Below are 15,673 nucleotides of genomic sequence, written 5' to 3'. Positions count from 1 at the left end.
AAGGATTTGTGAAGCGGCACCGTACGGTAAGAGGACTGGCTCCGGTGTCAGCCATGTTCAGAGAGAAGTGGCAGTTCCCAAACTGTGTGGGAGTCATGGACGGCAAACATGTTGCAGGTGAAACCGCCACGCTTGGGATCAATTATTTTAATTATAAAAAATAGGCTTGGGCGAATATTCGAGCACTTCGAATATTTGAACGAATAATACAGTATTCGAATTCGCTTCGATTCGAATTTAAATTATTGAAAATTTCGAAGTATTCGAAAGGAACGAATAAGTGTACATTATTCCGCTTGTAACCTCCCTGTAAAGGTGGCTTCACGCAGTGCAATGGTGCTGTACCGTGAAAACATCTTTAAAAAAATCCGCACTGTCCCGTATTGTAATTGTCTGTAAAGGTGGTTTCACTGCAGTGGAGGGGTGCTCTACCGTGAATACACCTTTTCCAGGGAAATCCGCACTGCCGCGAGCCCCACTTCAAGGTTAAATGAACATATTACCCTCACATCGATTCATCATTTTTTTAATTGTACCAGCTTATATGCTCCAAGTGTAGTAAATTTTAAAATGTACATACTTTACAGTTATCACTTGCATTCTACCGAAGCCAAATCCTGCTACTATTCAGGAGTTGCTTCCACTTCTTTGAACCAAAAAGAATGACATTTGCACATGCCTTGTTACAATTAATGCAGGTTGGTGGTTCATGACAAATATGCTCGTTTCTTTATAATGTGTGATATATACTATTCGAATTCGATTCGAAATTATTCGACCAAAATCACTATTCGCTTCGAATCTAAAATGTACTATTCGCACAAGCCTAATAAAAAAACATTTAGCATCGTGCTTTTTGCTGTTGTTAATGCGTCATACCGGTTTATCTACTTAGATGTAGGAGCGCCAGGCTCTCATGGAGATGCCGGCATTTGGCAAACGACAGAGCTGCAACAAGACATCGAAAAGAAGCGTGCAAACCTTCCAGAGCGCGTGCAAGTGGCAGCGTCACCTGATATGCACCTGCCACCAGTCTTCGTCGGGGACGACGCATTCCCTCTAGGGGGAAGTTTGATGAACCCCTTTGGGAGAAGCTCCCTTACGGACGACCGAAAAGTCATCAGTTATAGGTAATATTTTCTAAATTACTTTAGAGTTAAGTAGGTAGCAAGCTCGGCAAGTTGGCGTCAATTATTGCGGAAATTTACCACCACTGACTCTAAATGCTTGGTGTTCTTTTTTCAGGTTGTCCAGGGCTCGCCGAGTTGCTGAGAAGGCCTTCGATATTCTGCGAATAGATTTCGGTGCTTACATACCATTATTTATGCTAGCCCCGAAAGAGTTGTGCGACTTGTGCAGACTGTCTGCGTTCTGCACAACTTTTTGAGCAATGATGTGCACATTAGCAGTGAAGCTGCCAGTGTGCCCCCATCAAACGTGCTGCACTGACTGCAAGCATCTCGCGGTCGTAGTAATGCCTTCGGTGTCGCCGTACGTGAAAGCCTGTGCGAGCACTTCAAGAACAGAGGGACAGTGCCATGGCAGAATGACTCTGCCTACCTGAACTTGACAAAATAAAGATAAAAACTGACTGATGGAAGAAGTTTCATTTATTCACTTGGTTAGTCATTCTTTATTGGTGGGAAAAATTAGATACATGAATAATGGAGTCATAGAAAACTCCACAAAACACTGCTTCAGTTCATACACAGCAGAAGACTTACAGCATATATATAGTTCACATACAGTGAAACCTTGGTGATATGAATCTCGCGGAGTTACCAAAAATATTTGTATCATCCAAAATTCGTATCACCAAAAAACATGGAAAATTAGTATGCGACAATAAGAGAAAGTTGGCATACGTTTTGATTCAGTGTTTCTCAGGGCCGCAGCGACGTCATGAACAGCTCTGAATGATTGCCAGTAAAGTTTTTAAACGACAACAATCATACTTGTACTGTATATAAGGTGCATGCGCGCGATGTGTAATTCATGAACCAGATGTGTTTGCTGCCCCGTGACCGCTAGTAGCCCCTTCCTAATCTTACTACGCTATTTTGCATGACACTTGTTGTGTAGGGCAGGAGCGCGGCGTAACCCGCGGCGGGCCGACGGAGAGGCCGAACGACGGGAGGGGCGCGCGAGTGACGACGCAGAGACCAAGCTTCGGCGAGACTGACGGGAGACTGCTCTCCCGCGTTTATTGCCGGCGGTTTTAAGGAGCGAGAAGAAAGGTATTGGTCAGTGAGGCACGGGTCACTGACCGGCATGACCACCCCGGATTGGGTGTAGCACAGAGGCATGGCGAGACCGCTCCCCCCAGTACATGAATAGAAAGCACACAGCACTGTGTCTCAGCATGGCACCAGGTGTCGCACGATACAACAACACTAAAGTACTGCGGCGAAAGTGACTTAAGAAGCGCTTTGCACACGATAGCTGGAGGCCAAGCTCCATCGCCAAGACCGTCCGCTTCGTCTCTTGGGGTCTTTGTCCACATTTAATGGGACTGCATGGCGGACCCGCAGCCCAAGTTTCAGTCTTGTTTCATAGAACGTCTGATTGCGGGGACGTGGCTTGCATCGACGTGGCAGGCGCGTGTTGACACAGTACAATGACGCTGCTGCCTCGAGCACAGAAGCACGTGTCAACGCGTCAAAAAAAAAAAAAAAGTGCGGCGTCAACATCATCTGTAACCTAAACGCGAAGGTGCCTAAAGGCATCCAGTATTGGCCCGCACTATCTCGGAGGCAACGACACACCGTTGATGGTCGCGCAGCGCGCATGCCCGCGCCCGCGCGTGACTGCCGCGTCCTCATCCGCAACAGCGCGGGCCGCACCTGTTCGTACCTGTGCGCTAGCGTACGTTCGTATCAAACGTCGCGGGGTGCAAATCGGTTCGCAACAACCGTACTCCAATACATTGTAGGCTAATGGGCCTTGGCCAGGACCACAGAAAAATTCGTATCATCCCGAAATTCGTACGAGCCGTGATCGTATCACCAAGGTTTTACTGTATACTACATATGAAGAAAGTATACCAATTACACCTGAAGGGCGCGTCTTCATCGCAGTAAAAAATAATTACGAGAGGTATAGAAGTTGAGAAGGTAACATAAGGCGGATTAAATTAAATACTATTTCGTGCAGAGTGCACTAATTTACTCACTGTCGAGGTATTTTTGAAGAAGAGAGATCATTTCTTGTTGGCACACCAGCTGTCTTGAAAGCTAATTTTTTTCATAACTAATGCCACGTATCTACAGAATAAAGCGGCAGGCCTCTTCCGGCTCCACTGGCTCAAATATTTTTTGCTATGCGCTTCCAGAGAGGCTTGCCGCTTGGGAAAATTTCATTTGAAATTGCAGGACTTATTTGGTTGCCACTTTTTCTTGCCCGGCCCACTCGTGTTAGCCTCTGTCGCTGCACAGCAGTCTTACCTCTGGTGCTCTGTGCAAAACCTCTGTAACGTACTTCTGGGCTTCTGCTGCTTCATCGTGAGGGGTTGTGTGCCTCTTCCTGCTGTATTTCACAGACACTGTCAGGAACCTCATCTGCGTTGCTGAGATCCTCCCGCTCATCAACCTGGCATTTAGAAAAGGAGTTGCATGATTGTAACGTTGTACAAATGGGAAAGTAACAAAAAACAGCCTAGCATACAAGGCGTAATGACAACCGCTTTAAGGCATCAACATCTTATTGAAGGTGGCACTCCGAAACAACAGCGGATGAATTACTAAAAGTTCTTCAAGTACATGGGTAACTAAAGCCATTTGCAGCCCTGAGCGCCCATGCACATTAACTTCGTCACCTACCTGCAGAGGCATTTTTAATTAAAGCCGTAGTTCCACCCCACCCGACTAAAATGGAGAATAAGGGTAACTTTGAAACAAATGTTGGTACTGGAAACGACTGTTTGGGCATACCACGCCTTGTGCACTGCGGGCTCCGCTGACGAAGCAATGCGCAGGCTAATTGATACCCTCCCAAAAACTAAATCGCACGGAAAAACTCCATTTGCCGGTAGTAGCACTCCGCCACGCGCCTGAGCTAGCATCTTCGTGTCCGAAAGCTTTTTCTTTCTCCTTTCGGAAACGGTCCGGGTACGTTTATTCGCGAAGAGTGTTTTCAGCACTTCTGCAATAGGATATTTTAAACGAACTTTATCACAGCTCGCGTTGAAACACGCTAGTACTTCAAATTTCGGCATCGACAAAATATTTTGCAACCTTGATACAAATACGGAAAAGAAATTTACCGTAACTGACGTTGTAGGGCCATGTGCAGGATACTTCGCTGGTCATCTCTTTTTCCACCCGTTCCCACAGCGCCTGCTTCTTGGGGTTGTTTGAATATCTACGCGACCAAGTGTCCAAAGTGTCGGGACTGATCCACCAATGAGAGAAAGTATACATAGCAATCGTAGCTCCACGAGCCATCTTTACAGACAAGCACGGGAGAACGAGTACTGGGCCGCAAAAACGACGCGAATGATCCCGCGTGCTTGTTTTCAAACAGAAACACATGTTCGAATAGCCGCCGGCGTGCCCAGCTACCAAAAAAAGATAATAAAAAACCCGGTTTTGTTGACATTCCACCCCCGCGAGCGCGCGGCCCGCCTTCGAGGGCTGGTACGGGCGGCCCGTGAAAATGTTTTCGGGATTTCTCGCGCGCTCCCTCCCCGGACCGGCCGTGGCCTCTCCCAACTGGAAGTGGAGGGTCACGTGACGGCGAGGCCGCGGGCCAAAAGAGCGGTTTGGCCCATTGTCTGGATACACCAAAACAAACATACTGTCTGGTCACAGTGTCGTTGCACAAAGACATGCAAAAGATAACTTTTTTATTATCCTTTCATAGAAATGTATCCACAATGCAATCGTGTCAAGAGCACACACCCTATGTGGTGACTAATCCAGTGACTTTCATTGACATATCTATGTTGCCACTCCTTATGCTCACATTTTATAATGCCCCCTTTTTTTATGCAGATGCCGACGTTGGTGCTGCCAGCAAAAGGCCAAGGTCTACTTCCACTGCTGTGTAAGCTTGTTTTTAAGCTATTCTTTTCTTCTTTTTCTCAAAGCAAAATTTATTAATTGAGAACTGTCGTAATCATAAAGCGGTGAAACAGTGTTTGTTATACTACAAAATCCTTTTACTGAGTTCCCCTGTTGTGTGTTCACAATGAAAAAATTGCAAATGTTGTTTCTAGGGCACAAGGTGTTTGCTAACCTTGAGAGCAGACAGAGCAATATTGTTATTAAGCTGTGGTTGTAATGGAGTACATTTGGCTCCCCCCTTCAGCCTTGTTGTATCGTAGTGTCACGTGGTCGTGACGTCGACGAAGACAGCAGTCGGCGTTTGCAGGATGAAACTGTTTATTTGGCCGAACTTGTGGCCGGAAAATGAGAACTAGAACTACAGCAATACACGCTGTACAATAATAGCGGCGAACAGGGCGTCATCCGTCGATCAACTGACTAGCGGTCAAGCGCGTCGGCTTTTATACAGGCGCTTTGGAACTTTCCAGCAATATCGCTGGTGGCGGCGTATCTCTCGACAAAGCTGGAACATTCGCGGCGGCGCGCAATCTTAACAAAACGATCTACCAAAATCGTGAAGCTTCTCGAAACACTGCTTCGGGCCAGCGTCAAGCGTTGATAACCGTCCTTGCCGGTCAAACTCAAACACATCAAAATAAAAGAAGAGGCGGCCGTGCATTGCCCCCCTCTGAAAAAGCATCGTCCCGATGCTTGCAACAGAACACGGAAAGGAAAAAACAAGTGCATACACAAATAATTACAATAACAAAGGAAAAAGTAGAGTCCCCAGGTTCGCTAGCGCGCAAAAAACGGCTTAAGGCGCACGACATGGACGACTTCAGGTCGTGCGCGGCGTCGCTGGGAGTTCGTAATGCCGTCCGGGACGACCTCGTAGTCAAGAGCGCCGTGTCGTCGAAGCACCTTGTATGGCCCGAAGTATCGCCGAAGAAGTTTTCCACTGAGCCCACGTCGGCGTATCGGCGTCCAGACCCACACACGGTCACCGGGTTGGTACTCCATGTGGCGTCGTCGAAGATTATAGTGACGGCTATCGACCCTCTGCTGGTTCTTGATGCGCAGGCGGGCGAGCTGTCGAGCTTCTTCGGCGCGTTGCAAATAGGCGGCAACGTCCAGGTCGTTTTCGTCGGTGGCGGTTGGTAGCATTGCGTCGAGCGTCGTTGCCGGGCTCCTTCCGTAGACCAGCTTGTACGGCGTCATTTGCGTCGTTTCTTGTATGGCCGTGTTGTATGCGAAGGTCACATGCGGAAGGATGGCATCCCACGTCTTGTGTTCGACATCGACATACATGGCCAGCATGTCGGCGATGGTCTTGTTTAGCCGCTCGGTGAGGCCATTGGTCTGTGGGTGGTACGCTGTGGTCCGGCGGTGGCTTGTTTGGCTGTATCTCAGTATTGCCTGAGTTAGGTCAGCAGTAAACGCCGTACCTCTGTCGGTGATGAGGACCTCTGGGGCGCCATGACGCAGGAGGATGTTCTCAACGAAGAACTTCGCTACCTCGGCGGCACTGCCTCTGGGTAGGGCACTTGTCTCGGCGTAGCGGGTGAGGTAGTCGGTAGCTACGACGATCCATTTGTTTCCGGTATTGGACGTTGGGAACGGCCCCAGTAAGTCCATCCCAATTTGCTGGAACGGCCGTCGAGGTGGCTCGATAGGTTGCAGAAGTCCGGCTGGCCTAGTCGGCGGTGTCTTGCGTCGCTGACAGTCCCGGCAGGTCTTGACGTAGCGAGTTACGTCGGCGACAAGGCGCGGCCAGTAGTACTTTTCCTGTATTCTTGCGAGCGTGCGAGAAACACCCAGGTGTCCAGACGTCGGGTCGTCATGCAGGGCCTGGAGGACCTCTGGTCGCAATGTTGAGGGCACTACGAGAAGGGAATCGGCTCGAAGCGGCGAGAAGTTCTTCTTAAGGAGAACACCGTTGCGCAAGAAAAACGACGTCAGTCCTCGCGTGAATACCTTGCGAACAACGGTGGTCCTGCCCTCGAGGTATTCCACAAGGCCCCTGAGTTCTGGGTCCGCTCGCTGTCGTTCGACGAAGTCTTTGGCACTTATGGTTCCCAAGAAGCAGTCATCCTCCATGTCGTCCTGCGGCGGTGGGTCGACGGGGGCGCGGGACAGGCAATCAGCGTCGGAGTGTTTTCTTCCGGACTTGTAAACGACGGTTATGTCAAATTCTTGAAGTCGTAGGCTCCACCGTGCGAGGCGACCTGAAGGGTCCTTCAAGTTAGCTAGCCAACACAAGGCGTGGTGGTCGCTCACAACTTTGAAGGGCCGGCCGTAGAGGTAGGGGCGAAACTTCGATGTAGCCCAGATGATGGCCAGGCACTCCTTTTCTGTTGTGGAGTAGCTGATTTCTGCCTTTGATAGCGACCGGCTAGCATAACTGATGACCCTTTCGAATCCGTCGGTCTTTTGCACAAGGACGGCGCCGAGTCCTACGCTGCTTGCGTCGGTGTGGATTTCCGTATCGGCGTATTCGTCGAAATGCGCAAGTATGGGAGGCGTCTGCAGGCGTCGTTTCAGTTCTTGAAATGCTTGAACTTGCGACGTTTCCCACCTGAATTCGACGTCGGCCTTCGTGATGTGCGTCAGTGGCTCGGCGATCCGTGAAAATTCCTTGACGAAACGTCTGTAATAGGCGCACAAGCCGAGGAAAACGGCGTACGGCCTTCTTGTCGGTGGGCGTCGGGAAGTCAGCGATGGCAGCTGTTTTCCGCGGGTCCGGGCGAACACATCCTTGCTGATCACGTGACTCAAGAACAAGAGATCCTCGTACGCGAAGCGGCACTTTTCAGGCTTCAAGGTGAGCCCGGAGGTCTTGATTGCTTGAAGTACAACTTCAAGGCGCCGAAGGTGTTCGTCGAAGTTGAGGAAAACACAACGACGTCGTCCAAGTACACGAGACACGTCTGCCACTTCAAGCCGGCCAGTACTGTATCCATAACCCGTTGAAAAGTCGCAGGTGCCGAGCAAAGACCGAAGGGCATGACCTTGAACTCAAACAGGCCGTCTGGTGTTATAAAAGCAGTCTTTTCTCGGTCTCTCTCGTCGACTTCTATTTGCCAGTAACCGGTCTTGAGGTCCATCGACGAAAAGTACTTTGCGTTTTGTAATCGATCCAGGGTGTCGTCTATCCGGGGAAGGGGATACACGTCCTTCTTCGTGACTTTGTTCAGGCGACGATAATCGACGCAAAAACATAGAGTCCCATCCTTCTTCTTCACTAGCATCACCGGGGATGCCCACGGACTCTTCGACGGCTGGATGATGTCGTCGCGTAGCATTTCGTCGACCTGTTTCTTCACGGCCTCGCGTTCTCGCGCCGAAACTCTGTACGGGCTCTGACGGAGTGGTCTGGCGCTTTCCTCTGTTATGGTGCGATGTTTTGCCACGGGAGTCTGCCGAATTCTTGACGACGACGAAAAGCAGTCCTTGTATTGCAAGAGCAGGGTTTTGAGCTGTTCTTGTTTGTGCTTCTGAAGGCTGGGATTGATGTCGAAAGGTAGTTGCGGCGCTTTATTCGTCGGAGTAGGCTCGGGAGAATCGGTGAGGCCGAAAGCATTGCTGGCTTCTACGATTTCTTCGATGTAGGCGACCGTCGTGCCTTTGCTCACGTGCTTGTACTCGTTGCTGAAATTCGTGAGCATAACTGTTTCTTTCCCTGCCCGCAGCTCTGTTACTCCTCTTGTGACGCAAATCTTGTGGTTAATGAAGTGGTGCTGGTCGCCTTCAACAACGCCTTCCAGGTCTGCTGATTTCTGAGTGCCGACGGAAATGATGACGCTGGAGCGAGGGGAATGGTGACCTGGTCTTCCACCACATTCAAAGCGTGCTTTCTTGGCGGAGTGTGCGGCGGTAGTGCCTTTTCCGTGGACAGTGTTATTGACTTAGACCTCAGGTCGATGATTGCACCATGAAGGCCTAAGAAGTCCATACCAAGGATGACATCTCTCGAGCAACGCGGCAGGATACGAAGTTCGCGGGATAAATCCGGTTGTTAATGGTGAGTCTCGCTGTGCAGATTCCCTCCGGGGTTACGAGGTGACCTCCAGCTGTCCGGATTTCGGGGCCTTCCCAGGCTGTCCTAACTTTCTTCAGCTTCGTGGCGAACGGTCCACTGATGACAGAATGTCGGCTCCGGTGTCGACGAGGGCTGTGACGCTGTGGCTGTCGATAAGAACGTCGAGGTCGCTAGTTCGTCGTCTTGCGTTGCAGTTAGGTCGTGGCGTCGGGTCACGGCTACGTCGGTTTGTTCCGCTGCTTCCACGTTGCGTCGTCAGGTCTACTTCGGTCCGCGAGGTTTCGTCGTCAGGGGTTCGCGTCGTGTCCTGAAGCCTTCGTCGTGGCGGCGGCGTCGGCGGCGGAGGGTCTTCGGTATTTCGTCGTATAGCAACTGCACCTCCATCGGTTGCTGGCCTTAGTTTTCCGGATGCGGGCTAGGTGACCGGCCCCGGGTTGGGCCAGTGTATGGTCGGCGTTGGGGAGAGGCGTAAGCGGCCTGGCGACGGCGATCGGGAAGGTCCTCGGGGGGTCCACTGCGCTCCTGCCAGGTAGTCGGCGATGTCACGTGGTCGTTCCCCCTGCTGTGGGCGCGGCGCGTCGACGGCGAACCCACGCAGTCCCATCTGTCGATAATGGCAGCGGCGGTAGGTGTGGCCGGCTTCTCCGCAGTGGTAGCAGAGTGGACGATGGTCGGGGGCGCGCCAAACGTCGGTCTTCCTCGGCGTGTATCACTGACCGGCTGGCGGGCGGTATGACGTCGGTGGTGGCGGCGGTGGTGCCTGGCGGCGGAACTGCTGGGGCGGCGCGGCGTCTTCACGTGGGCGAGGAGGGGGGGCGTTGCGTCGGGCTGCAGCAGCATAGCTCATTGCTTGCGGCAGCGGCGGTGCCGGTTGAGGAAAACCCAGTGATTGTTGGATTTCCTCGCGTACAACGTCCGCAATCGACGTCACTCCGGGCTGTGCAAAAGGTGCGAGCTTTCGCAGCTCCTCTCGCACGATGGCTCGGATCGTTTCGCGCAAGTCGTCGGAGCCGAGGGCATGAACTGCTGCGCTGTCTTGGAATGCGCGGCGATTGTACTGCCGAGTGCGCATATCGAGCGTCTTCTCGATTGTTGTTGCCTCCGCGAGGAATTCTTGGATGGTCTTGGGTGGGTTTCTGATTAGTCCCGCGAACAGCTCCTGCTTGATTCCTCGCATGAGGAAGCGAACTTTCTTCTCCTCGGGCATCTCAGGGTCTGCGTGGCGGAACAGTCTCGTCATTTCTTCTGTGAAGAGTGCCACGTTTTCGTTTGGCAGCTGCACGCGGGTTTCGAGCAGAGCCTCGGCCCTCTCCTTGCGGAGAACGCTGGTGAATGTTGCCAGGAGCCTGCTGCGAAAAACGTCCCATGTTGTCAGGGTTCGCTCTTGGTTCTCGAACCATGTTCTAGCTGCGTCCTCCAAGGCGAAGTAGACATGCTGTAGCTTGTCTTCACTGGTCCAGGCATGAAAAGGGCGACTCGGTCGTAGGCTTCGAGCCAGCTCTCCGGGTCTTCGAACGACGATCCGCGGAAGGTTGGCGGCTCCTTGGGCTGGCAAAAAAGGATTGGCGCAGGCTGCACGTGGTCGGTCATCGTTGCTGTGGTCGATGTTGAGATCTGCGGCTGCCTGGGTTTTTCGGGAAGGAGCCCGTGCTCTGGCTGCAGTCCCTTCTGCCTGCGGCTTGTCCGACGATCCGGGATTTCCTTGCCGTCGTTCTCTTCGCGGCTTGGGCTTGGGTCAGCGCTCCGCGGTGGCGTCCGGATCATGAAGCAGCACCTCCCACCAGATGTCACGTGGTCGTGACGTCGACGAAGACAGCAGTCGGCGTTTGCAGGATGAAACTGTTTATTTGGCCGAACTTGTGGCCGGAAAATGAGAACTAGAACTACAGCAATACACGCTGTACAATAATAGCGGCGAACAGGGCGTCGTCCGTCGATCAACTGAGAAGCGGTCAAGCGCGTCGGCTTTTATACAGGCGCTATGGAACTTTCCAGCAATATCGCTGGTGGCGGCGTTATCTCTCGACAAAGCTGGAACATTCGCGTGCGGCGCACAATCTTAACAAAACGATCTACCAAAATCGTGAAGCTTCTCGAACACTGCTTCGGGGCCAGCGTCGAGCGTTGATAACCGTCCTTGCCGGTCAAACTCAAACACATCAAAATAAAAGAAGAGGCGGCCGTGGCAGTAGTTTCACTGTATAACTACTGTCTCGGCTTGCATTTTGCTACGTGCATCCTGTGTACGTATATTGTGCTATGGCTACTGTCATCGCACTCACGTGCTAGACCCATGCCTAACAATTTCTCCTTGATTACAGGCACGACAAGCCAGCACCATCCAAGGACAGCGAATCCCACGGAAGTGTTAGCTCTAGGAGATCATACAAGAGCCTACAAGAGACGAAGGAAAGTGACCATGCTGAAACAAGGCAAATTCACGCGGCACATGCCAAGTCATCGATGGCTTCTGCTAGCAGTGCTGCTGAAAATATGTCAGTGGCTTCATCATGCTCAGTGAGACAGGAGCACCGTTCAAACTTTTCGGAAGCTCTTAGGGAAGTAGAAATGCAGCCATGTGAAGCGGGCACTGGCAGACGCTTAGAAGACAGTAGTGAAAATCACACTGAAAAAGTGCAAGATTGGCTTCAAAAGTGCGATAGTGTTCCTCAGAAGAACACACCTTCAGAACTCGAAAGGTCCGAAGCACAGGAGAGCAGCAGTGGCCTCGCCGAAAAACAACTTGGTTCGAACCGCTTCTTCACCTCAGCCAATCATGCAACTAGTGTTTCAGCGAAAAGAAGTTCAGTACTTGATGTTTCAGACACCGACCCATACAAGTTCATCCCGAGTCAAAAGTCTCTGCAAGCAGCACAGCGCGGAAGGAGGAGACGGCTTCGTGGGAATGGCCGAGCAGCGGGCCTAGGGACAAAACGATTGTCGCGAAGAAAGTCTGACCGGCAAAAGTCTGTTTGCGAATTTGAGAACTTGAGAGACCTGTGTGCAGAGGAGAAGGCTCAAGAAGAGGACGATGCCCGAGAGCTTGAGATAGAGCTCTTTGTGACTCCAGGTGTCAGGCCTTGTGTTGAAAAAAAGGTCATCAATCAGAGGAGGTCCCACACAACAGCAAGAAGGCGGCCACGGAAGGTTAAGAGCAACTTGCAGCTTAAGCCACTAGAAGAGCAAGCAGCGGAAATGCAAAGAAAAATTGCAGAAGCCGAAAGCCATGAGCTTATTATCGCCAAAGCTTTGCCAGGAAATGTGGCGGGCAAGCGGGCTGAACAGATCAGGAACACTAATGCTTTGAAGGATGTTTCCAACCTGAAGGCCCAAGTAGATAAGGTGCAAAATGTCGCCGTATCATCTTTGCCCATGTCGCCAAGTGAAGAAGAAAACCTACCTCAGCAACTTTCTCCTGAGGTTGACGAGCCAATCTCTTGCCTCGCAGAGAAGACCAGCACTGTACTGCACTCAAAAACATGTGCCGAACCAGTGAAAGGAAAGGACATTGTTGATCTGTGTTCTGATGAGGAAGGAAACATGGTGGAAGCTTCTGAGAAATGCAAGGATTCAGCAGCAGAGGATACACCAGGCAAAGTGATGCCAGATGAGAGGTTTGTCAGCAATGACACCCAAGAAAATGCAACCCTCTCTAGTGGGCCCCTTGCTGATGCTCCAAGCAGTTCGGGGCCTAAAAGCACCAAACAAGGTGACACTGCTCCGGAAGGACAATGCCAGGAGGACAATCAGTCAGAGGAACAGAGTAGTGGTCGTCCACTATCTCTAAAGGACTTCGAAGGATTTTTCAAGAAGTCGAGCAGAAAAACGTTCGACATCAATGCCAGCACACAGGACTTGGAATCACTTGGTAGTGGTGCAGTGGACACCCTTGAATTGATGACTGATGTCTGCAATAGCCTGAAGCAGGTTCCGGCTAGTGAACCAGATCTAGTCCCAATGTATGAGGAGCCAGTATCTGCGGCGATGCACACCGACCACGAAGCTAACCAGCAGGTCAGCGTACGACGAGCAGGGGATACATTACTGCCTCACAAAAATAGCAAAGTAGACCAGTACGCTTCCTGTTCTAGTGACAGCATGCACAAGAGCAAAGACCAGCAGCAGTCGCCTTCAGGTTCTACCAGTTCTCCTGCCTCAGTGGTTACTCCTGCAGTTGAACCAGCTGTCAAGGATAGTAGCTGTGATGCCTGTCATGTGACAAACACCAGTGCAGCTTGTCCAGCTTGTAACGCACACCTCTCTTTGGTGTGTGCAGATGGCGTCATCAAAGTAATACTTAAAGGGCAGCCACACCGGCCAGTCCTCGTGGAAACCGGAATGTGCACCGAAAAACCTTTCACGAAGGTCATCATTTGTAGAGAGGCTATGATCCAGACAGAAAGCTCAGATTCCAAAGAAATTGATCCTGGAAGCTCTGGTGATAGTTGTTCAAGCTTACCATCGCCTCACCTGCCACCGACTGTACCTGATGCTGTGCAAGTGCAAACTGCAATGATTGAAAATGGTTCAAGCGGCAGAGTGCTCGATGCTGCAAAGTACAGCCACATTTCAAACACTTCCATATACTTTAATGGCAGTTCTGCAAATGCCGCTTGCAGTGGTCTTGAAGGGGAACCTGTCACGCATATTCATACAAAACTTGCAAAACCAACAGTTGAAGATGCTGTACTGAAAAGTACAATTTTGGACTTGGACAATGTTAGCAGGAAGTCTCGAAGCACTGAAGTATTGTGTGAAAATACAGAAGACCAGGGAGTCTTGCTATGCCGACCAAACATCTTTCGTGCATCACAGCTTGGGCTCAGGACAATTGTCGAAGACACTGAAGAGATGGACACCACCCCATCAATGAAATCAAAAGAAATTGACAAATTCCAAAGTAGCCCTTTGCAGCATGAAGATAGTCCAGCCAAGTATGACTGGGATGAAAAGGGGGAAATGCAGAGCGAGGTTCAGTGTTCTGCGGAGACATCCCTGTTAAAGAGCCAGAATGAGGCGTTTTTGAGGCGAGAGGGCACGAAACTTCCTGATCTTGGAGGCAAGTGTTCAGAAAGCAGCCTCTCTTCGTCCCACGCGAAAAGAGTGTTACCTCAGTACAAACAGAGCACAGGCTCCAGTTTCCAGAAAGATCAAATGGAGACTTGCAATAATGACGCGGACTCTCGTAGTGGAGAAGCATACTTTCAATCACAAAAAGGTACACATCACAGCATGCAAAAGCAGCATCATGACTTGAACACTGTGCCAAACGAAGACACCTGTCAGCGGCTCGCACAAGCACCTGCCTCGCATTCGCCTGGTGTCACTAATAGAATATTGCCAGAAGCAAAGTGTGACCAAGACCTAAGCAGTTCCGTCACGCCTTCGTTTGCAACGGCCAACGATGAATCCGAAGTTCAGAAGGCTTCTTTGCGTCATGCGCACATGCATTCCCCAGAAAAGGTTGCTGCCATTGGTGGTCCCGGGGCGGTCAGTCCAAATCAAGACGACGGCCATACTTCAGCAGAATCTTCGCCCTGGTCTTCTCCGATCCTGATCAGAAGGGTAGCTCCGCGAAGTGTCCGAAACAAGGCGAGAAAGGCCTTGGTGTCTAGCGACACAACCTCTCGGGAGGATAATACGGACTCCTGTGAAATCATCGACGCATCTTCCAAAGCCAGTTCGGGGCGTAAGTCATCCAGGCAGATTCTGCCCAGTGTGGCCGTGGAAAGCGACAGTGACAGTGATCCTGTGACAGAATCGGAGGCCCAAGAGCTCCTGAGGCATGCTGTGCAGGAAGATGACAGCGAGGAAGCTGCTCTCATTTTTGCCAAGCGAGCTGTTGCACCACTTGAAGCATGTAAAAAGCCACGTGTGCCACAGCTACACGCATCAAAGAGGTCTGTCTGGTCTCCAGGAAAGCGCCACAGCATTCTGCAACCCAGCCAGCAGCTGGGAACATCTTCCCAAGGTGCGTGAAAGAAACTGTTCAATTGAAACTATGGAGGCATTGTGCAATAGAGCGACAAGGGGGCAGTAGTACTTGGGTTATAACCTCCTTTTTCTCATCAAGCATTACAGGAATGCTAAAAGTTTGTAGCCTGGCACACTTCGTTATTTTATTTTCTTAAGCCTTAATTAGGCACAATGATGCTATGCCAGTTTCAATTCAATTGCATGATTTTGTATTTCAAAAGTTTTTTGTAGAAAATAATTCCAGCAGAGAGTTATGTCATTACATGCTATACAAACTAAGTTGTATTGCTCATTATACTACATGACTTACTACTGTAGAAACTCCGTTTGATAAAGTGATGACCATGCTTGAATTATTTTGTTAAATCGAGAAGTTAGGAAAATCGAGAAAGGACTTTTTTGGTTCTTTGAAATCTAAATTGTAACGTAGTGACATCCAAGATCGATTGTAGCATGGGCGCTCATTAGACTCATTTGTTCTCCCGCGTCTAACTAGATGTTCATGCGGCACACCGCTAGTCTCGCATCCATACAAATGTCGCAGCTTTCGTGCTCAGTAATAGGTTGAAAGCCAAGTGATCGGTGAGGGCGCATTCGGCATAACTTGCAGAGA

The 15,673-nt window shown here is 50.6% G+C and overlaps 1 protein-coding gene across 1 annotated transcript in view; it reads left to right on the top strand.

The window, feature by feature from the left end:
• The window catches only part of LOC119386078 (uncharacterized), a 34,723-nt gene that overhangs the window by 727 nt on the left and 18,323 nt on the right, over nt 1-15,673 (top strand). Inside the window, exons 2-3 of the mRNA XM_037653426.2 lie at nt 4,992-5,043; nt 11,406-15,055. Coding sequence (XP_037509354.1) covers nt 4,992-5,043; nt 11,406-15,055 — 3,702 coding nt within the window. The remainder of the gene's footprint in view (nt 1-4,991; nt 5,044-11,405; nt 15,056-15,673) is intronic.

This window comes from Rhipicephalus sanguineus, chromosome 3 (assembly GCF_013339695.2).
Source record: "Rhipicephalus sanguineus isolate Rsan-2018 chromosome 3, BIME_Rsan_1.4, whole genome shotgun sequence".
In the NCBI taxonomy this organism is placed as follows: domain Eukaryota; kingdom Metazoa; phylum Arthropoda; class Arachnida; order Ixodida; family Ixodidae; genus Rhipicephalus; species Rhipicephalus sanguineus.
Note: the sequence above shows the minus strand (reverse complement) of the source record. Positions and strands in the feature narration are given on the sequence as shown.